At 39.9% G+C, this 23,038-nt stretch overlaps 1 protein-coding gene across 1 annotated transcript in view; it reads left to right on the top strand.

Moving 5' to 3' along the window:
* LOC121182863 (inactive N-acetylated-alpha-linked acidic dipeptidase-like protein 2) overlaps positions 1-23,038 on the top strand; it is a 301,943-nt gene that overhangs the window by 124,906 nt on the left and 153,999 nt on the right. The window contains exons 8-9 of the mRNA XM_041039484.1: positions 8,220-8,363; positions 22,264-22,356. Coding sequence (XP_040895418.1) covers positions 8,220-8,363; positions 22,264-22,356 — 237 coding nt within the window. The remainder of the gene's footprint in view (positions 1-8,219; positions 8,364-22,263; positions 22,357-23,038) is intronic.

Below are 23,038 nucleotides of genomic sequence, written 5' to 3'. Positions count from 1 at the left end.
TTGAGGGAAACAGCTCAGTTTAGCTCAGAACAAGTTGTTAAATGATCACATCATTTGGCAACTTGACAAAGTTAATTAACAGGCCTGGAATTTTATTTGTTGGCAAGCTTCAGCACACTTGAATTCTGCTGGGGAATAAATAAATGAATATATTAAGAATGACTGTTCCTGTGTGCAGGAACAACTAAAGCAAACATACTCGTGCAAAAGCAGAGTAAATTATCTGAAATGGATAAGATGTGAATTTGTCAATTTTGACACACTTTCAAATGCTTTGAAACTAATGACCCTTCAAGTGAAAAAAAATAGTAAATGCTGCTTCACTTCCTTTTATACATACACACCGACATACATGCTCCAACAACTAACCCTAACCCAACACCACCTCAGTAACAGTCTGTGCTCAGTCTCTGCTATATGGAAAATTATTCCTGAGCCCAGGTTTATCTTTGCACAACCCTAAAGCCTTTATTGTGTTGACTAGGCAGGAAATATTTTGTAGTCATCCACATAACCTGCACACATTGTTATTGTAGGCAACCAATTCGACAAGTTACTTTTCTTCTGTTTGTATTCATCCTAAAGGAGAAACTGTTTGACTTTGCAAACTTTGATTTAAAACTCAGCATTCGCCATCACTGATAAACCTAAAGGCCTAAATAAATAAATAAATAAAACATTGCGAATGATGCAATTCGATCTGTTTAACAAACCGTATTTGGGATCAAAACCTAAAAATTCAAAGCAACCAAACATAAGCAAGCTTGTGTGGTTTGAAAGGGTAAAAATGGCTTTAAATCGCTTCCTTTAGCAAAGTTTCATCATCCCTGCCCCTGTACATGAAAGGATAGGGCTGGCAATATTCTATATTTATGTAGTAGTCAACTAATCCAATACAAAGATTAAAAAAAAAATCTAAATCTAAAAAGAATCTAAAGCCTGATATGTCTTATTTGTCACTGCCACAGAGCTTCCTTTGTTGTCCTAAAACAACACTGTTACCTTTGATGACATGTTTCTTCATTACAGTGACACACACACACACAGTAGTTTATGTTGGCTTAATCTGGAAATACTCACTAAGGCACCAAATGTACTGAAAAGACTCCATTTCCTCCCGTTTGAGTAATGTTTGCTAAACATTAGTGTCCAACTGTTTTAGGTTATAACTGATACTTTTTCTAATATGATACAAAATATGTGTCCTGTTTTTCTGTTTTTAAAGAATTATGTTTTCAGTAGGAAGTAGTGGGCTTGGGAAGTGTCACAGACAAGGCAGTTCAATGAGAGAGCACTGAGAGATGGATAAACACACTGGCGGAGTTGGACTTAGAATAATGGCAGCCTTATCCTTTGATTAGATAGTTTCTAGTTTTCATACTCATCAAATACTATCTACTAAATATATTAATACTACCTACAAAAGTTTTACTACACATCTGTCTATACATCACATTAGATCACAGACTCAAACACTCTTTCTGAGAAAAGTTATAGCTGTGTTCATGGATGACCCTCTGAATATGATGAAGTACTAAGGTAGGAGCAGTGGGTGTAACCTCAGAATACACAATGCAGTGTCATGTTTTAGATAAGATTTTCCCATATCAACTCCACATTACACTAATTAAAATGATTACAGTTGAGGTTTGAAACTGTTGCAGTGGCCCTTTAACAACACATCGGTCAGTATATAATATTAATACACATGCATCAGTTGGGAAATCAAGCAGTTTCTCTCTGTTCCTCAAACACTTAGCTCCTGACGGTTTTTCATCAAAGTGGTTTGATGATTTTTCTTCCTTCCCCCGCACATCATGGAGTCAGTGGCTCGTCTCGCCTCTGTGAATGTGTCAAGACGTGAGAGGCCTGCACTGGTCTACGCACAAAGAAACACTGGCCCTACAGAGCCAGTCTGTCAATCCAGGTATCAGTTAATATCAGTGTCCAGTAATGGAAAGACTGATTTACAGAGCACGGACACTGCCCAGGTATTGATTTGTTGAGTTCTCGCTTTACTGAACATTCAGAGAATGGAGAAAAGAGAAGAGACGAAGGACTGGAGAAGGTTAAAGTCCAAGAAAAAATATTAACAGTAAAAGAAGAGAATGTTAGGAGGACATTGTGTGAGGAATGATGGGGAGAGAAGTACAGCAGTTTGGCTCTTTAAAAAGAATTTTTTTTTTTTTTTTTTACTACTACATTGGATTGACAATTGGCCTCATGGTTTTGAATTCACAGTTGTGTCATGTTACATTACCATTTGTTAGAAGGAAAGGAAAGGAAAGGAAATGGGTTGGTAGAAGCTGTTAGATATAACATTTGTTTTGTGGTGAAGTTATCATGTGTTATCATGTGGTAATTCAGATATTACTTTAAGTTATATCTGAATTATAAGATATAAGTTATAACTATCTGCTACATATTCCTTCATCCTAAATTATGGAGGTACTTATTAGCATTTTACCACTGATCAGTTATTTCTTAGCTATCTTTTTCTTGCCACACTTTCTCCAACACCATTTTTATCCCTCTACCTCTGCAATTTCTCTACACCCAATATTTTCCTTTTTCCTACCGAAGCAATGCATCTTTTTTCCACTTCAGCCTCTTAAGTCTTCTCATCTCTTTTGTCCTCTCTTTCCCCTCTGCTCGTCTTCGTTTGACCCTCTCCTTACTTGTCACTTCATCTGCTATTCTCTTCTTGCCTTATCCCTTCTCCTCACCTCTAACCACACATCTCTTCTGCTCTCAGGTCATCTTTTTCTCCAATTGTCTGCAGCGTTTCTTGATCTCGCCTTTCGTCTTTTCTTTTTGCCTTATTTCTCCTCCTTGTTTCTTCTCACCTCCCCCTCTTTCCCCGTCTTCCCCTTGTCTTGTCTCCCATCTCGTTCATGGTTTATTAATCGTCTTGTGGAGCTGAAATGCCGCCGTGACACTCCCTAGACCATCCACAGAAAGCTATTGACTAGAAGTTTGGTTCAAAGAAACCACAAGGGATTTTTCAAGGGTTGCTGAACTTGTCCTCACAGCTAAGGTTAGAGTATAGATTATTCACAAACTTGGACCAAGTATGGATCAGCTGCAAGAAAAGTAGAAAAGTAACAATATGCTTAAGTTAATGGGGTATACCAGAGGCAACTGGCTGAGGAAGTGAGATATAAGGGATGCGCGCCTTTGTAATGAGTTATGACTTTCTTGGTTATGGCTGATTGCAGCTCCTGTTTGTTTGTGAGGATATTGTAGTCTAACTATGACAAGGGACAAGAAAATACAACAGAATACTTTTCCAAGTCAGCAATTCCCTCATTCCTTAATCCTGACAATTAGATGATATTAGAAGACATTTCCTAGGCAGTGTCATAATAGTCTTGTAAAATTATATTAGGATACTATAAAATATAATGTTGTGGTGGGGCAAAGGGACACTGGAAAAATAAACTGTGACAATAAAGCTAGTTTATATGTGGTAGGTCATCTGTAAGCTTGTATGCTGTCTGTAGTTACCCAGTTCAAAAATAGTTCGTGGAAGGGCTGGAAGTTGCAGACTTAATTTCCTGAAAGTGAATAATTACTTGGGCAACAAAACTGACCCTTTTTGTCATTTTTTTTTTTTTTTTCAATTAACTGTTGAGGCCCTCCTGCACACAAAATAATTTTTAGGGGCAGCTAATTTGCATGTCATTTAAAAACACATCTCTGAATAAAAGGGCACAAGTACAAGGATTTGGCTCTGCTCATATTTATTCTATTCGCTCCCAGATCTATTCTTTACTGAATCCTTTTGTGATGGGTTCAGCCAGTCACAGTAAGCAACATCACACACTGCAACAGCTACATGGCAATGTACAGTCACTACAATGGCAGCTCACCGTGAAATTAATATCTGGCAGCAACCAGTGTCCTAAAAACACACTCAGTGTGAGTTTTGAGACACGGTTAGAAGTGAAATGACAGCACATATTCTTGTAAATAGTTGCTGACAGTTCACAGGTTAACAGCTCCAGGCAGATGGTCTGTATGTGGAGACAAGTAAGTAGTCTAGCCCTGCGATTGCATTACAGGTCAGTTTAATCCATTTCTTCTTTTGAATTGGCTTAAATACTTGAAATGTTTTGACCTTTCCTCATTTAAAGTCATGGGCTTGTGTGTAAAATGTGAGCACACTGATATGTTGTGGAATTTCTTGAATGCATTTGTCTATAACACTCATATTTGCCCAGATGCTTTCATGTATGTAAATAGCGAAAATACGTATTTACGGTCTGGACTGTTTTGATTCTGTTGACAGGTTCTGATTTGCCTGTCAGGGTGAAAATGACATACTTTACAACGCAGCAAGAGATTTGTCTGCCGACCAGCCAAGCACAGAATAATGAGCTACCTCGAAGGCTGAAATACGCTTTTGCACATGAATGGGAAAGGGTCATTTAGGAATGTTAGCTGTTCCCTTTCTACTTATACACTTTATTATATACAACTCATTGCAACCATGTCATGGCCATGGCCATCTGAGCTTGAATTTGAGCTTGTCTCTGACAACTTCCTTCCTCCTGTATCCAAAGGTTTGGCCATCTTCTCTACGACAACTTCATCGTTATGTCTCCTCCTGACTTCAGATAACTATGCCGATCTTTTACCTTCTGGCTGTCCTGGGTCCCTCCAAAACGATAGGGAGGACCAAAATGTACCTTTCTGGGGGGTTTTTGACATTATAGGCAGGCTTCTGACCTCTACCTGCAGGTTTGTGCCTGAGGGAATTAATATTCAGTTCTGGGCACCCAAAGTTTCTAAGCTTTGTCCTTATACTTCAGGCTTATTTTCCATCAGTAGGAACCACTGAAAGATCATAATTCTCTGAAACACTGATGTGCTTTGAGTAAAGCCTTAGCAACAGAATCTGTTTCCAAGTTTGAAGGATGTGCCTTGAACTTAATGAATTTGCTCAGGCAGACTTCCCAAGATTTAAGTTGTGACTGGGGTTCAGAAGAACTCCATTTGATGTGAAGGCCTGGTTTGCAATGTGAAGTTGCAGCTCCACATCATATGGAAACTTTGATATTTGGAATTCTGTGGGCCACTATCATCAAGCTGTTTCTGGATTAGGGGAGGAGAGTAGTGTTGTTTTAGAAGATGACAACAATGTTCCTTGTCCATTCTGGTTCATGTTGCCTTGGTAGTGGTCGGGAGCTTCTGACAAGCAGCTGCTCTTGTCTTGAATTGAATTTCACTAATTCAAGAGGAGCTGACTGTTCTCTTGTCCTCCTGTGGTCTGAAACTTTAGAGATGTCTTCAACATGTCTCTGTAAACGAGAACAGCTTGTTAAGAACCACAAAAACTGTCTGCCAAAGAGAGATACTTGAAAAATCATGAATTCTGCCTAGCAGATTGAATATGTGTGTTTGTGTGTATGTTCAGAGCAGGACTGCACCTCATGATTATTTTTATTATCAATATTTTCTCAATTGTCTGACTGCTTGTTTGGTTGATGCAATTCCAGATAATTGTGAAAAATGCCCTAGATTTCCTAAAACCTAAGAGAATGTCACCAAAATTATTCTTTTTTTTTTTCAGACCAAAAGTCTAAAGTTTTAAACACAGAGTACTTTCCTAAAGATGCCTAAAGATTGTTTCGTATTGTATAAGACAAAAAACAGCAGTAAACCCTCCCACTGTGAAGCTGGACCCAGAGAATGTTTGACCTTTCTGCTTCAACTCACTTGTACCTCTCTGTGTACCTGATCCAGATTGTGCTGATATACTGATTCATTCATACTAGACTACTGTTCAATTCTGGTTCATTTGTAGCTGTAAATACCAGCAAATAGACACTTCTCATAGCTAATTATTGCTGTCTGTCTTCTTATTAAAGGGCAGTTTGCGCTGATGGATCTCTCACCTTGACAACTTTTATTTGTCGATTAGCAGGTCCCAGACTTCATAAGCATGTCTCCCTGTCTTTGCAGAACATACCTTATGCGCTGATTCCCGAGTCATCCTCACAATCTGGACTTAACCTCCCGTAACAGATACTCACATTGATGATATGATTTAACAGGGAATATAACTAATGAGGCCTTTAATCACCCATCAGCTCCTTTTACAGAGCACACCAAAAAGATTTTTGTCAGTTTTCAGGTTTAGTTTTCATCCTTTCTAGCTGCGTTGTGTTTTCATCAGTATGTGGAAAAATGGCATTGGTGTTATATCAGTGGAGCTTCATGCATATTGGTCTAATACAGTGTTTTAGTCATGTCTTATCTGACATGACTGCCATTCCATTTAGGACACTACTTCTGTGACTTCTACTGCAAGCACAAACACCTTCTGTTAAAAAACGCCCAAGGCTCATATGAGATAACATTTGCATAAGCTGCACATTGTTTCATATTGGAAAAGTAACTTTAGTTCAGATATGTGCCAAAATCCTGTCTGTGTATGGGCATCAATGTCAATGAAGCCTCTAGTGGAGTAAAAACACAAGGAATTAAATAAATCTCCAAAAAGTGAATATGTTGTTCGCAGTCTGACAGGTAACTGACAGTGTTGGGGATTTCAGTCTTCATCATCAGTGTATCATTGGGACCCACGTGGGGAAATCAAATTCAGATGACTGACAGTGGGCCATGCTGAACTTTAATGCTGTGTGTAGTTATGTTATATGGTGTCACAGTGAGCCCAACAAGAAATAGCTGGTTGTAAGCATCATTCCTATTATTAGACCATACATCCTCTTTATGTTATTAAAAAAAAAAAGCATGATTTCAAAAGCTGAGCTACTATCATTGCAAAATCCTGTGATTGAACTGTGGTCTATTTTGTTTATACGCCACAAACGAATGGCACCAGAGTCCACTGGAAAATGACCAAGATCCTCTTTTTGGCCTCTCCAGTTGTTTAGTCCGCACCACAGTTCAGTTGTTAGGCTCTACACCAGTCCTACCAACTAAAACCGAACCAGAGAAGTAAATATACCAGATTTTGTTCAAACTGATCCAAACGGATTAAGTTAAGTGAAAGTTGAATTATATCTTGCATCCAGGTGAAAAACAGAGAGCTCAGACCAACTTAAGCATAAGATACACAAGAAAATAAATCAAACATAAAATACAAACAAATATGCATTTGCATATTATGCATATTTAAACATAAGTGACCCTTTATGGGAAACTGGTTTACATTCTTTACTAAAATACAACAAAACCCTAAATCTTACAGAATTGTCGAAGGTCCACTGGACAGCAGTGAAGCAGTGGCTGTGCTCTTTTTATCCTTTTGTATTGTAAATTGTTGTGATGTCCACGAGCATGCAGTAGGCCTACATGTTATATGTGTATCTCAGGAGTGCAGTGTGCAGCGTAGGAGAGCGCAATGCTATGAACTGAACCGGTGTGGACCTGAAGCGAGAATTAAGAAGGAAATTTTATTCTCTTAATGAGGGCAGATTAAACAGTACATCCGACTCTGTTCCCCTGAGCAATGCCCACGTTGGCTGAATGGCTTCATATGTGTTGAACTTCATCTCTATTAACAATCAGTTCATTAGATTTAGAGGATGGAGGAGAGGGGCAAGAGAAAGACAACTAAGACATAATAGCAATGAGAATGAAGATAGCAGATGCCCAGAAACATACACACACCTTTATCCTGAAACAATATCTCTACTATCTAACTAACAACACTGAGATAAGAGTGGAGTCAAGCTTATCAGGCCCTGCTGCCCATAGCAGTCACTAAGAGATGAAATGCACAGCATACGAACAAACAACTTATGTCTTATCATGTTCCTGACTGTGTTGTGTTTTTGTAATTTTTTTTGTGTCATTTCTGGTTTGACGGACAGGACTCTGTAGACTGAAAGAGAAGAGTAGTAAAGAGAAAGAGTATCTCTGCTTTTCCATCATATCCAGTTGACTTATAAGCTGCTGACAGTGACAAACTGTCATGGTAACTGTTTACTGTGGTGTATTTACTGTTTACCACAGTAAATACACCACTTCACCACTGCATCCTCGTGACTTCTTGTGACTATCTGCATGTACTTTTCAACCACAACATTTATGTGTGAGACTTTTGACATTTCATTTCAGGGTGTCTGCTATTTTAAAGTCTGTAAATTAAGGACAGCAGAAAACTATCAGTTACATAAATGTGCTGTTGTCTCTTTTTGCCTTGATTTCCACTGATTCTCTTTGTTTATTTTTGTGTTTCTCATTAGCTGGACTATCAAGAGAGGCTGGAGGAAGCCTGACGTCTCTGTTGGTTCAGCCAATCTCTGCCTTCCTGGCCAAGGCGTTACTGTCCTCTCCATCCGCAGGGCAGGGAGGCTCCTGCATTCCTCTAGCCATGCCCCCCAACACAGGTCAGTAATATTTTCACAGGTATGAATTGTTTTATCAATTGAAACATATCGAGTACATAATAACTAATGAATAATTACAATAATTTAAAACATGTATGTGTTGTTCTGTAGCTTTAGCCTATCATAATGCAGTTTCAGTACCACAGTGTTATCTCTGTAGCAGGGACTTTGTCTGTCTGACTGTTTGTGCTTTGTGGACACCATTTCCTCCTGATACATTCTGGAAAGATAAGAGGACCAGGGTCACTGATCCAAACCATTTTATCCTTGTACCACCAGACTGAGAGTTGCATCCTCACTCTAAGTCCAGTGTAAGTCCAGTGTGTTCTTGTTGGAGGTTGCACTCCACCTGGGCTGTACCCAGTCAGTGACAGAAGATTGCAGCTCTGCTTATGGCTAATAAAAATGATGGGTTACCCCCTTTGAGTTGGGACCAAGCTGCTACACCAAGTGAAGGTTTGATTTTTGTGCATGATTGAAGTACAGGTTATGTGGAGCATAAGACTGACAGGCAGATTTGTGCTGCGTCTGCGTTGATGCAGCTGTTATACAGGACCATTGTAATGAAGATGAAACTGTGCCTGAGGGCAAGGCTCTTCATTTGCCAGTCGATCTAAATTTCAAGCCTCACCTATGGCCGTGAGTTTGTATAGTGGATATAAAGGGCTGAAATGAGCTTCCATCACAGGGTGGGACGGCTCACCCTAAGGCATAAGAAGAAGAGCTCAGATATCCAGGAGGAGTTCAGAGTTAAACTGCTGCTCATGAAAGGAGCCAGTTGAGGTCATTTGAGTGTCTGGTTAGGATTTCCCTTGGATGCATCCCTGTGGATTTATTCTGGAAATGTCCGACAGGGAGGAGATATGCATACATTTCAGTACCAGGAATGCCTCGGGATCGCCCAGGAAGAGCTGCAGGGCAGGTATAGGCAGAGGAATGTCTGGATTACTTTCTTTACTCTGCTGCCACCACTGGACCATGCTGTGAAGGTCGCATGAATGGATGAAGACACTGAGTGATTCTGTTTTCTTCTTCTGTCCGATGATTTGATTATTCAAGTAGCTGATCAACAAAAAAATAATCCATTTTGATGATTGATTAATCTTCAAATATTTTTTCAAGTCAAAACGCCAAGCATTTCCTGTGAGGATTTGCTGTTGCTCTCTCATCTTTGTGATTTGGATCGTTAATCAGAAGAAACTAGACCTGAAGATGTCACCTCCGGCTTTATGTTTTCTGATATTTCACTGACAACACACAAATCATTGATTAACCAGGAAAATAATCTGCAGATTATTTTCCTGGTTAATGATATCAGTCATTACCTGCTACTTACCCGCTACTTCAGACATATGAATTTTAGTGGAGCTGGCAAAAGAAGTAATGACACATGAAATAATTGATGGAATTATATATATTGTTATCTCTTTACATGCTTACTGAAGTTTTTGATAATATACAAGTATTATATTCCTGGAAATGGAGGTCAGAGCACTGAAAGCCTCATAAATGTACACAAACCAACAAAACAAAGCATTAGCACATAAAAAAACAACAACTTTAAATTCCAGTTTAGCACTTCAGAACAACAATATGTGTCGGAGCTGCTGTTTTTACATCACTCTGCTCTTTCTAAACGGATCACCTTTACCACCGCCCACCTCTACGAGCATTTCAGTCAGACTGCGTGGTGAGTCATGGAGGTCGCGACCTGGAATCTCCAGCATTCACAGCTTGGTTGAGTCACAGATTTGACCCAACAGCCTCCACTGTGGCTCTAACGTCCGCTGGAAGTGTTTCAGAAGTAGCGTGTTTTCAGGCAACTTCACTTGCTTTGTCTTTTTCTCTCTCTCTCCTTTCTATTTCTTTTCTTTCTCTCATTTCATTCTGAAACTTTACATGATGATCGATTATTACCCCAAACACAGAATGCCCTCACCACTCTTTTTTTTTGCATTACTAGTTCTCTGAAAACTCTGTAAATATGCAAATGATTCATTATCTAATATGAACACATTTATATGTGTTTATTTTTACTGTGCTGAAGCTGTTTCCCACTTGATTCGATAAATTTACTCGACATTAGCATAGAATGTCTGTCGTGAATACATTTATTGATATAACAAGCATTACAATGTCAAGGGAGTGATCAATGACTGAAGTAACTATTTACCTGAGAGTAGGCTATAAACAGCATACAGGCAGGTGAAGCCTTCAGCCAACAGATGCGGTTTTTCATCTGGGTATAGGGTGATCACCATGTGTGGTTAAGGTAGAATTGGCAGAAGGTAATTGCTTAGGTCAGTTGCCGGGGCAACCACAGCACATTTTAGGCATGAGCTACAGGAAGCTGGGGCTCACCACGTACACAGGGAGAGGGGGGGTTGAGGCTGCAGATGGCTTTAGTCTTGGACAAGCTGGCTGATTTTAACCTGACGAATCCAGGTCTTTGCTGTGTGTGTGTGTGTGTGTGTAGTCCATCTCCAAGATTTCAGTTTGGCAGTAAAAACCGAGGTAGTTCTGACAGAATAGGAGATGGTGTTCTGGTTTGGGAGGGAGCAGGGAAATTCTGGCTTCATGCACTACATTTTACATTAATGGTAAATAAATAAAGGCATTTATACACAGATACATTCACAAATGAACTTCAGACAGACAAGAGCTGCACTGGCAAAAAATAAGCTAGGCACATAAACACAGCACGGCACAGGCAAGGCCCTGAGACCTCACATGTCCAGCCGAGATTGACACATTACATAGAAAGTAGTCGCAGTCCAACCAGAACATGATGCAGCTGTATCCAGAGGACATTAGATGTAAGTGCTAACCACGCAGGCCATTAGTGATCTAGGGGGCCTGTAGCTCCCATAGAAAAGAGAGGGATCCTTTTACCTTAAATGTGGAAAAGAGAAGGAGGGTTGAGTAAGAGACTGAGGCAGACAAAGGTCAGAGTGATTTACTGGTTTGATGATATACAATGTGGGGCTGGATTTAGCCTTTCGCTTAATACTGGATATCAGCCTGTTGACATCTGAAATGATGTGATGCAGTCGGGGTGCTTTTGTATTTCTTGTCTGATGCTACACTGGATGATTTTATACGCAGCTGATTCTAGTATTTTAGTGTTAGTGCTAACAAAAGCAAGACATGGTACTACTATTACTGCTATAGTACTATCTATTGGTACCATTGTACTATTGTAGTATCAGTAGTATGAGTCCTAAGAAAGTCTGATTTTGTCACGTGGCCACAAAGTTGGCAGAGGGACGATATCAGGATTAAAGGATAGATCAACAAAACATTAAACTTTGACATTGGAGACCACTGCTCACTCCCAGTTTCCTAACTCACAGCACTGGTTTCTGTTAATCATGACCACAGTCTTTCCCTAGCCTTAACCAAGAGGTTATGATTCTAACCATGACGGTAAACAGTGCATGAACCTCAACTAAACAGGTTAAGGCACCCTTTAGCGTGAAGCCAATATCCTTGACCCTTCCCAAGTCATTTTGTGGGTAATTCGTTTGGCATTTTGATGTTTCATTTGTACGAGTTTTTGACAAACTGTACAAAGTAATGGAAGCATTAAACGCAGCAATTATATTTATAGTGGTGACACTATTGTGCTGGATTTCATTTTTAATGCCTCTTTAGTGTCTGAATGCTGCGTCAGAAGCTTTTCCACTTTCCCAAGCCACAAAGTAATAGCTCTTAGCAACTTCAATCCAAAGTATTTTGGTATTAAGCTTCAAGAGCCTATATCTGTTGACCCTAAGTGCGGATAAAGAGAGAGCAACAGGAATAAAGGTAAGGAGGCATGGAGAGATAACATTCAGTCTATATGTTATAGGCAGTCGTACCTGTCGCCCAGCAGGCTGGTCACTGACTCGTGTAGAATGTTTCTCTTGCTCCATTACTTCATGTCTCTCCTTAACACAGTGCAATCTAAAAAAAAAAAAAGATTAGCAGTCATAGGAGATTTATATATAGACTTGCTCTCAAACCCCTCCTTTATTACATTCCTGTTTTTATTGTAGTTGCATACTGTCCATGCTCGTGTTATTTTGTGCTGTTTAATTACTTGAACTATTTTTTTTATTGCGGCACGGTTTTGATTGCCTGGAAGTGTGACTCGGCTCTCGGGTGAGCCTCATGGTCAGGTCATCATAAATGAGATGCAGTTGTTAATTAACCTATTGCGAATGAGGTGAGAGAAGAGATGTAGGGACAAGGAGCCACAGAGACCTTCCTTCACACTGAAGGAGAATGAATGGATAGATCAAGGAAAAGAGATACTGTCTTGTGATTGTTCTTGATAATTGTTTCCACGTTCCTTCTTGGAGGCAAAGAAAGGAGGTGAAACATGAGAGAAAAGGGGCAGGACATTACTGGCCCTCGGAGCAAAAAATGATCTGAAATGCTTGTGAAAAAAAAAATAGCTGAAAAACAAAAAAAACAAAAAAAAAAGGAAAGAAAAGAAAAAATATATAGTGAGAGTTTAATTTCCTTTGCCTGGAAAGGGATGAACAGATAAGAGAGCAGCAGTGATATCTTCCAGTCATTCAAACAGGAGAGTCCTGGGTAGAAATATATATATATATATATATATATATATATATATATATATAGAGAGAGAGAGAGAGAGAGAGAGAGAGAGAGAGAGAGAGAGAGAGAGAGAGAGAGAGAGAGAGAAGCATAAAGAAGAAGCCAAGCAGGAGAAAAGAAGATGGAGGTGAAGAAGGAGAAATAGGGGATGAAGGAATGGCTTTAAAAGGCTGTTTCAACCAAACTGTAAAAACACTTATTTTCTGACCTACCTTTAGTGGTATATAATACTGATGGTTTCAGCTGCATCTTCTCTGGTTTGGAGAAACATGGCTGTGTGTTTCTGCCACCACAATATAGTGTAGGAGTGTAAGGTGGATTTGTGGTTTTCATATTCACCCTCTTAGCTTAGAGTTTTAATATGCTAACATTTGCTACTGAGAACTTAACACAAAGTACAGGTTAGGTTGATGGGGAATATTACTTTTGCAGGTATTTGGTCAAAGTACTGGACACATTTAAATGAATATGGAGCTTATGTAGCAAACTGAATATCTCCCTGACTGTGCACATTCTTCGGACAATGCATCCAATGTCAAGATATTCTGTTCTGAACCACAAATGTCAGATTCATGATGGTGCTAAGGAAACCGTCAAGGGATCACAAAGTCAGTAAAAGTCATAGGATGCACTAAATTATGTGAAGGACATTCGACAAATGTTACTGATGCGTGTCAACATCGCAGCTGCACAATGCATTCATCACATGAACAAATGATGCCTGTTTGACACCTGAAGCTGAACTGAGTCTACATGAATCACCAGTGTCAGAGTGTACTGTCATGTGTTACTTCCTGCTTTAAAGCTTTGTGGAAAACCATGTTTTGCAAGGTACATTTGGGGCAACTAAGCCTACAAGGGTAAAGTCAGGGGCTCCGGGGCAGGGTCTCAAACAAGTTTATATAAAGCCTCTACATGTATCTAACAGCCGTGTCTTTGCCGTTAGTCTGTTTTGTTGTTGTTGTTGTTGTTATTGTTGTTGCTTCTTTTTACTTTTTCTTTTTGCCATGATATCCAAAATTTAGTGAGATTTTGCAATTTTGGCATGATCCCCAGAGGTACTGCTCCACCAGGGGGAACAGGGACATGTTGAGGTGTATGACTGTGTGTGGCGCTGTGTGTGGTGAGGTAAAGTGTGTATATGTGTGGAAGAGAAACAGAGAGATGAAATGGATTCAGTATTAAAGGGGTAATTCTTACTTTTAAGAGCTTAAATCCGTTCTTTTCTCAGCATCCTCTCTGCAGGCCTCTACCACACTGCCACCTTCTGCTCCTTCTCCCCCTCACTCTGAGTCCTGTGTCTTTCACTTAAGCCTTCTCTCACTCACCCCCCTCCCTCCCTCCCTCCCTCCCTCCCTCCCTCCATCCTACCCCAGCACTTTTTTTTGGGGGGGGGGGGGGGGGGGGGCGGGGGTGAGGGAGTCGTCATCTCTTGTTGCCAGCATGTTTCCCCATTGTATGCGTGTACGGTCTGTCCATTTCCATTTATTCCCCAATAAATCCAAGCAGCTGGTCACTGACTGGAACACTGCTTTCTGCTGTTTCCCATGTTGCACAGATAACAGTCACACACACACACACACACACACACACACACACACACACACACACACACACACACCCACACACACACACACAGAGTTTGTCACTGTTATGCACCCATGCTGCCCGAGTGAGTCACACAGACAATCAGTGATGCACCTCCAAAAACCAGCGGCCACAGACATGAGTACAATTGATCCCTGAGTGCAGGGGGCTGATTGTGTATGTGTGTGCTCCTCTTGCCTCAGTATTGTTTTCAGTTGTGAGCTTGAAGCCCACGGTGTTAGTGCTATTTTAGAAGATTTCAGTAGTATTGAATTGTAAGGTTTTTTTTGGTGTCAAATTGTTTTTCTGAGTGTCTCTTACCTGACAATTTTGGCCGCTTTTTGGTTTGTATAAACTTTGGTGTACTTTCAGTGTATCTTGGTTTTCTGTCTTTGTAGCGGTTCAAGGCTCTCAGTTATATAAATGCTGTTTTGTTTTTGTTTGTTTTTTTTAAGTAGTACTGTATAGTTCTGTCAGTGGATATTTTTTGTGTGTCACATGATCTAAATAGTGTGTCAGATGCTGTTCCAGCTCTGGCAGAGGTACTGTTGGTTTTGGAGTGAACATTTTGTGTGTGTGTGTGTGTGTGTGTGTGTGTGTGTGTGTGTGTGTCCCAAGCTCTCTGAAGAGAAGCATCTGTGTAGTTCAAGCTTAATGTAGATCCAATGGTTCTGCAAGGTAGGCTTCTTTTTGAAGTGTTTCCATTACATCAAATGAGCTCGAAAGAGGGAGAGAATGGGCCTGAGAGACGGAGAGACAAAAGGGAAGACAGAGAGAGAGAGAGCACGCGAGAGAGATGTAATCTGTCTCCAATCGATTGGCTGCACCTCTGACCACTCTTGGGATCCCAGTATCATTTGTTTCCATCTGTCTGACTCCTTTCATTTTTTTTCCCTTCTCTTTTTAATTCCTTTTCTCCTTATTTTTCACTTTTAATTCCCATTCAATTAAGGCTGGCTGTATTGGCTGGCCATTGGTTAATTGCTCAGGGGGTCTCCATGGAGATCGCCAGACCTTAAAGAGATGATGCAGCCACCCTCACATTACACTCAGCATTATGTGTGCATGTGTGTGTACTAATTTATGCATCTCTATTCGTGTTTTTTTGACATATGTGATGTCCAGTTGTTAATTTAAAATTTTTTTAAAGACTCTTGCCCATGTAAATTCTATCAGTGGATAGTATTAATTATTATTGCCCTCCAGCATACTTTATATTCCTTTTATTATTATTCTTCCTCACATTTCTTGTAACGTTGTCAAATCACATGCAAAAATGCATGAATACATAAGGCTCATGGGGCATCTTACCAACTATTTAGCATCAGTCTGCTAAACACAAGTTAACAGTGTATGGACACATAGCAACACATGAGCTACAGCTCTGAAATGGAAATGATATCTAGCATATCCAAGCAGCTAGCAAGAAAAGATTACTCAAGCACACACTAAGAGAGCACAGAGAAATGTTCTAGTATTTATTCCACACTTTACTGTATATTGTGCTAAGAATATAGTTATTCCCTACAAGTATACAATATATGTCAATGTTGTAAGCAGGGTTTTGATGCGTTTGGCTGCTGTATATATTCCTTTTCCTGTTTTTTGCATTTGGAAAATTATTTGGAAAAATTATTTGCATTAGTGTTTCAGCAGCTACAGTGTTTTCTGTCTATGTGCTCACCTGAAAGAATACCTTGTGTGTTCCTCATGTCTGTGGTCATGTGTGTGTGTGTGTGGGTGTGTGTGTGTCTGAGTGTGTCTGAGAGAGCGTGTCCTCCTCTCTCATCTCCTCAGCCCTTTTAGATTGATGAATTCACTGAACACACCGTGTCCCCATCAGGCCTTGGGGCTTTGGCTCCGACTCCATCTCAGTGGTCTGTCTGTTGACCAGACAGTTACCAAGCTAGTCCATCACTACCTCTAAGGCGTGTTGCTAGCCCCTGTTTACCCTGGCAAGCCTGACGGATTGTACACACACATTTACACACTTAGACACAGACATAAATACACACACACACAAACACACGTATGATCCTGCTGCTGAGAAGCATGTTCATGCTTTACCAAAGTGAGTATCAGGTGCTTTGATGAAAATAGAGCTGGGACTAGTCCTCAATCCTTTGGCTATGTTGTGGCTTCAAGGTGTAGAATGTAAAGCAACGGCTTGTGTGTTTTGGTCTCAGATATAGCTTTACAGCAATATTAAAACTGCATCTCTATATTTATTTTGATATATTTTACTGGTGGTGGCAGATATAAATCTTTGATATTATCCTATATCATAAAGGATTCAACTGTGGAGAGGCCAAAGATGCAAGCAGTGTGCTATTCACTCTCTCTCTCTCTCTCTCTCTCTCTCTCTCTCGCTCTCTCTCTCTCTCTCTCTCATACATACACACACACACACACACAATCCCACACATTCATCTTTACCCAATTAATGCTGTAGAAAAGTCAAAGCTAAAGAATGTGACTTCAGCAGGTCAACTGTGCCTGAATTCCTTCTTTGTCTCGTTTCCTTCTCTCTTAATTTTTCCACTCATGCCACTCTTTCTTTCTTTCTCTCACATTCTATCTTTCTCTCTCTCTCTCCCACTCAGAACAAACGCCAAAAGTGTAACAAATTTCCGTGGCAATTACATTGCAAGGCCGTGGAGGGAGAGGCGAGCGAAGCAGAACAACTTGAAATGGCTTTATAGAAAGGACTCCCAGGCCCTTTAATTACACCACTATTGATTGCTGTGTGCAGGTTTCCGACATTCACTTACTGATTTTTCTTCTCAACTCTGCATTTAATACCCTGCAGAGAATGGCACTGAGATGCTTCTGAATTTAGACTCTATGATTATATATCAGCTCTTTTCATTAGATGGCACTTATGCTTTAAATGTATGGGTCCATGGGTGATAAAAAATCAGCTTGCTTTATTGCAAGATGTGATTAATTTCTGGTGGCAACAGGTAGTCTTTCAAAGTTGTTGATGCCATCACCACAGTAATATGAGTAATACGATAAAATAAGATAAGATGTACCTTTATTGATCCCTTGAAGGGGAAATTCAATTTATACATGATACTATAATACACATTGTATTTGATGGTGCTAAAAAGCAGAAAGGTTGTTATGGGAGCAAAACATCATCATAAATGAATGGGCATCTTTTTTTAAGCCCTTAGCACCTTTTTTAAAGGAATGATTCAGTCATTTGTCTTTGTTACTATGTTGAAGAATGACTGTCACACTGTCACTAACAAGTCACTGCAGATACCACTTTATAATTCATTAAAACATGTCAGTTATTGTTACAATCATTGGTATAAGCAGTAGCTCCATGTTCATCTTATTCCTGTAAAACAACCTTATCCCCAACTTATCCACCTGCACATTGACCAGTCACCTGTATACTATACTGATGTGGTGCTCCACCACCTTCAGCCTTAGGATGAAAGCATACTATGGAATACATTTTTTCAGAGATATTGCTTTGGTGCTACATCAGAGTGATTGTTGATTGTGAGATTGTTTGAAAAGTTATTTTCTAAAAATGTCAATAAGTATTTTACCAGGTGAAGACTGTTTTAGGAACATTCTTATGCACGCTATTTTGGGCTAAGATGACAAGATCTATATCAATCATGTCTGTGTGTGATTAGACATATTACTGGGGACTGCTGAGCTATCCAGAAATGGGACATTTTTTGTTGTCAGCCAAAATATAGACTTGTCTCATCTAACTCAAAAACAAAATAAGTAATTCATCTAGCTAATTCCATAAATTAACCAAGGACATAACATGTCTTGATATAATAGATAGACACATGTGAACTTTGTAGCAGTTATGTAGGTTGTTTTGAAAGGCAACAACATGGCCTATTTTGTAGTTTTGTTTCACATGAGGACTTGTCAGATAAAGTTCTGTTTTTTCAGGATCAGTCATGGGTGATGGTTCCTGGAGCAGACAGAGGTTAAATATCTTGTTTGAGGGTCTGTTTCCAAGACTGAAAGGCTGTGGAGGGGGGTGGACCTGTGTCCATGACAGGCAGCCTTTCTAACCACTCTGCCACCCTGCTGCTTACAGGGGGAAATCAGGAAATCTACTGGGAGTATATGGTGCAAAATGCTTGGGACAGTGTAGCACTGCTGGTCACATCACAATTCCTTTGCGTCTGACATGCTTGGTGAAATTAGGACAGATCCCACCACTGATCCCACCACATTCACTCTTTCACTGTTATTTTTAAAGCAGCAGGTAGAAAATTATGCCATCCTTTGATAAAAACACACAGATAGGGGCTATGGAAATGTCCGCTTTCACTTTTCACATTTCATTTAGCTTTCAAAAGTCAGACATACACTGTAGCCCCTTTAAATATTTTCATCATCTCTCAGAACTTAACTCAGAGTCACCTCTTACCTGTAGAAACAGCCCCATCTGTAAACCCATTCATCATGAAGGGGAATTACTCTATGACAAATCTCTCTCGCTGCGTACGTCTGCAGATTGAATACACAAACGGGCCACATGTTCCATCCCTGCTCTTTAGCCAAAGTCATTTGTGCCAGTGTCAAAAGTGATAAATGGGTTATGTGGCGCCTATGAGAGAAAGCAGTGAATTTTTATAAAGTATTAAACAGGAGCAGGAGGCCGAACGGGCAGGCAGGGACGAAGGACAGGAGCAGAGCAGGAAAAGTGGGCTGTCATGGTGTAGCGTGGTGCTGTAGGCAGGGGACCTCTGTCACACACAGTTTGAGCCCCCGCTTCACATCTTTACTGGCACCTCGTCTGTATTTCCCTCAGATATCCAGCCATCAACCCCCCCTAGAGCTCACAGCTGTCCAGCAAGGAAGCAGAGCTGGCAGACACAAAATCCAGTGACTGCTCTGTCAAATGCATCGTATGGCACTGTACAGTGTGTGTGTGTGTGTCTGCGTGTGAGATGTTTGAGTCTGGGCTTCTTTTGTTGTCTTTGTGAGTTAGCCAGTCTGAATTTCAGACCTTCACATCTAGGACATTGTTTCTGTTTGAGGTCATTTTGGTTGTTGTTCTTCTCTCTTTAGGGTTAATCTAAGAGTAGGATGAGAACATACAGTTGCTTTTGGTGTTTGTCACTAAAACACATTGTGAAGGCTAAAACATGTGATGAGTGTGAAACATTATTCTGAATTTTCTCGCATCAAACCAGCACCAAAAATCAGTCAACAAAATAGTGTGAATATGTCATATAGTGCGTATGCAATACACCTTTACATGGAAATTAATGTCTTCTTTACAGGCTTCATATATTACCTTGGAAACGTCTTTTAAATCAGTATACCAAGTTGGAAACTAAGACAAGGTTTCTACTGTCTGTTCCACTGAGTGGGAGGCAGTTTCAGGTTCATCCCACTGAAAAGCGTAAGGATAAGGTTAAGGAAACAGCTGTACACTTCTATTAATTAGATATGTGGATGTTAACCCGATATATAATATCCAAACCAAATAATTAGTCATAATTCTTTAAGTCTTTTCTGGTAAAACATTAACATCTCAGCATATAGGAAGGGGAAGAGAGAGTCCCAAACTAGGTTAGTACATTTCACAATAATCAGTGATCATGTCATGTAAAAAAATAATAAAATAAAATAATTTAGCAGATCTATTCTATTTCCTGTGGCATGTCAATCAAATGAACAGTTAACAGCTGAGGGTTAGCATCTCATACGAGCACAATAATGCTTCAGATAAAGGCGGTTTCAGTTAGAAGAATTTGAAAAACAACATCAAAGTTTACAGTGAAACTCTAAGCTGTGTAAGGGAGAACTGTACGGCTGAGGGAATGAGTCAGCGTGAAGGGAGCGAGATCTCGCTAAGTTGTTCTTTCAAGTGACTATGTAGCATGATTACTATTAAAAGCCACTCATCACAGCCATTGTTCTCTAATTGGCCAAGAGTGATGCAGAGAAGTTACACACACACACGCTATCACACACACACGCTCACAGAAGTGGGAACAGTTTGATCAGAACAGACAGAAACACAAATTATTTTAATATTCCTCCAACTGGCAACTTAATTAGCCAGTTAGCATACACAGTGCAGATACTTTTTCATGAACTTAGAGCTCAACCTTCATATTCGCTTCTCTTTCTAAAATGAGGCAGTTAGGTAGACTGACAGAAACACCTTTAAATTATGATATAATACGACACAGACACACCGATCTCTCTGTGATACAGCAGATGAGCTGTAATGATTCTGGATTGAGACTTTTTGCAATTCACTGTGATGTTCAGTGAATATATTCATGTTCCCTAGAGGATGAATCCTTTAGGGTTGGGTGACCCTGGAACCACCTCCTCTTGTATGACGCTCACTTGTTAAACATGATGTTTGACCCTTTTCATTTGACCTCCCTGATCTTCCCACAACATAAAGCTTAGACCGTCACTTCCAACTCTCACTTCAGAGAAACCTGTTTACTCTGTACTGTGCATTCTTCTCAGTGGTTGCACAGATTTCATGGTGTAGTGTACAGTCTTGCTCTATATCATGCCTCACTGTCTGACAATGCTCATTTGGAATAAAATAACTTTGAAAACAGAGAATTCACACAGAGTACTTATGAAGAGTGTTTTCCTCTTTAAAATTAGCTTTTTCATGTGTGTGTGTGTGTATCAGAGCTCTCATTCAGCTCTCATCCACTCAACAGAGTCCAATTATTCCTTGAGAGTGAGACAAAGGGAATCTGAAAGAAAAGCACTGGGGATGTGAGAGTGTGTCTGGGTTTGTACTTATTGTACATGAACTTTAACATTTTGGTGGTGTCAGCTTATCTAGTTGATCTGTTCTTAAAGCTGGAAAACCCATATGATAAATCATGTATAACTGTAAACACATGTATATGCCTCCACGCTAACGAGAGCCAAGGCCAGAGGCATTATGTTTTCGGGCTCAAGGATGCACTGAGCAGACTTTGGAGGTCAAAGGTCAAAGATCAAGGTCACTGTGACCTTATGTTCCTTTTATGTCTGGATGGTCTTCAAACTTTGCACAAATGTTGACTATGACTCCAATCCTATGTCCTCCTTTTACTTCTGTGCAGTGAAAGAGTGTCAGACTGTATGGATTGAAAAAGAAAAAACATTGCCAGTGAATGTAATCCAGGCAGCATGTTTCTTCCAAAACCTGGCAAAGTATTATATAAACATATTTTGTAGGAGGTGAGATTCAGATACAATCAAAGGTTTTGGGATAAAGTGGCTGACAGAGTGGGTGAATCAGACAGCGCTGCCTAAAAGTAACCTGTTGATTGGCAAGTGGCTGGTTTTATTTTTCCGCCCTGTATTTGAAGAGTGTGTTTTTAACCTGAGCAATCACACACTGCGGATGACTCTTAAATGGCTCATCACAAATTTCTTCTGATTTCTGTTTGTTTCTCTCCAGGTAGGGCCTCCTTCAGTTTACTCAGCCTAAAGGCAGTTTGGAAACATGAATTCCCAAATAGCCTAGCGTCCTCTTTCTGGGTATCTACTATCAGAATGAGTGTTCAGCATCGTATCATATCACCATCTGAGTGAAATTCTGCAGTATCACTCAGTGTATAATGTCAACAAAATGGCCAAGGATGGTCAATATTAGTATCATTCTTGAAATCACTTAAAGGGAATTTCAGAAAGTTTTTTTCCACTGTTGCTCATCTTGACTTTGCTTCATTCTTTTTCGCAGAGCGCAAGAAGATTACACTGACTGTTGGAAACCAGCTATCCTACAAGAAAATCTACAACGTTGTGGGATACCTGAAAGGAAAGAGGAACCCAGGTTTGTACAAATCCTTTGAAGATTTGACTTGAAGCAAAAATTGCTTGTCTCAGTATATTTGACAGAGCAGTGACAGACAGAGTCCTGACACTTTGGCACCTGATTATTATTAGCTTTTGTCTCATTTTGGTCAAAAAAGACTTTAGACATTTTAGCCACTTTCTGTCGGTTTGTGCACTTTTAATTTTTATTTATTTTCAGTACTACTGATGGTACAGGTCTTGTCTTCTTTGATATTTAAAGTTACCATTGTGCTCCTTTCTGTGGAAAGATGAGCAGAAAAGGCAGTGTTTGATTGTTTGTGCCCAGAATACACATTGCATTTACTCAGTAAATCCAGCTATCATTCCCACACCCTGGCTGTTTGAACAGAGCTGCTCACTTACTGTCGGTCTTACTTTACATTATTGCAGCTACTTGTTCTCTCCACTGCAGAGCAAGAGCTATGTTCTTACTTCAGTAAAATACTGATTACCATCTTGGTTTATCTTAAGGCAAGCAGTAGAAATTATAGATAAGATTAAAGCAATAGTTCAGCATTTTGGGAAATATACTCATCCTTTTACTGACTGAGAGTTAGATGAAAAGATCGATACGACTGTCATATCTGTCTGTCTCATATATGGCAACAGCAAGTCGCCATTAGCTTAGCTGAGCACAAAGACTGGAAGAAGTTGGAAAT

This window comes from Toxotes jaculatrix, chromosome 6 (genome assembly GCF_017976425.1).
Source record: "Toxotes jaculatrix isolate fToxJac2 chromosome 6, fToxJac2.pri, whole genome shotgun sequence".
In the NCBI taxonomy this organism is placed as follows: Eukaryota; Metazoa; Chordata; class Actinopteri; family Toxotidae; genus Toxotes; species Toxotes jaculatrix.
Note: the sequence above shows the minus strand (reverse complement) of the source record. Positions and strands in the feature narration are given on the sequence as shown.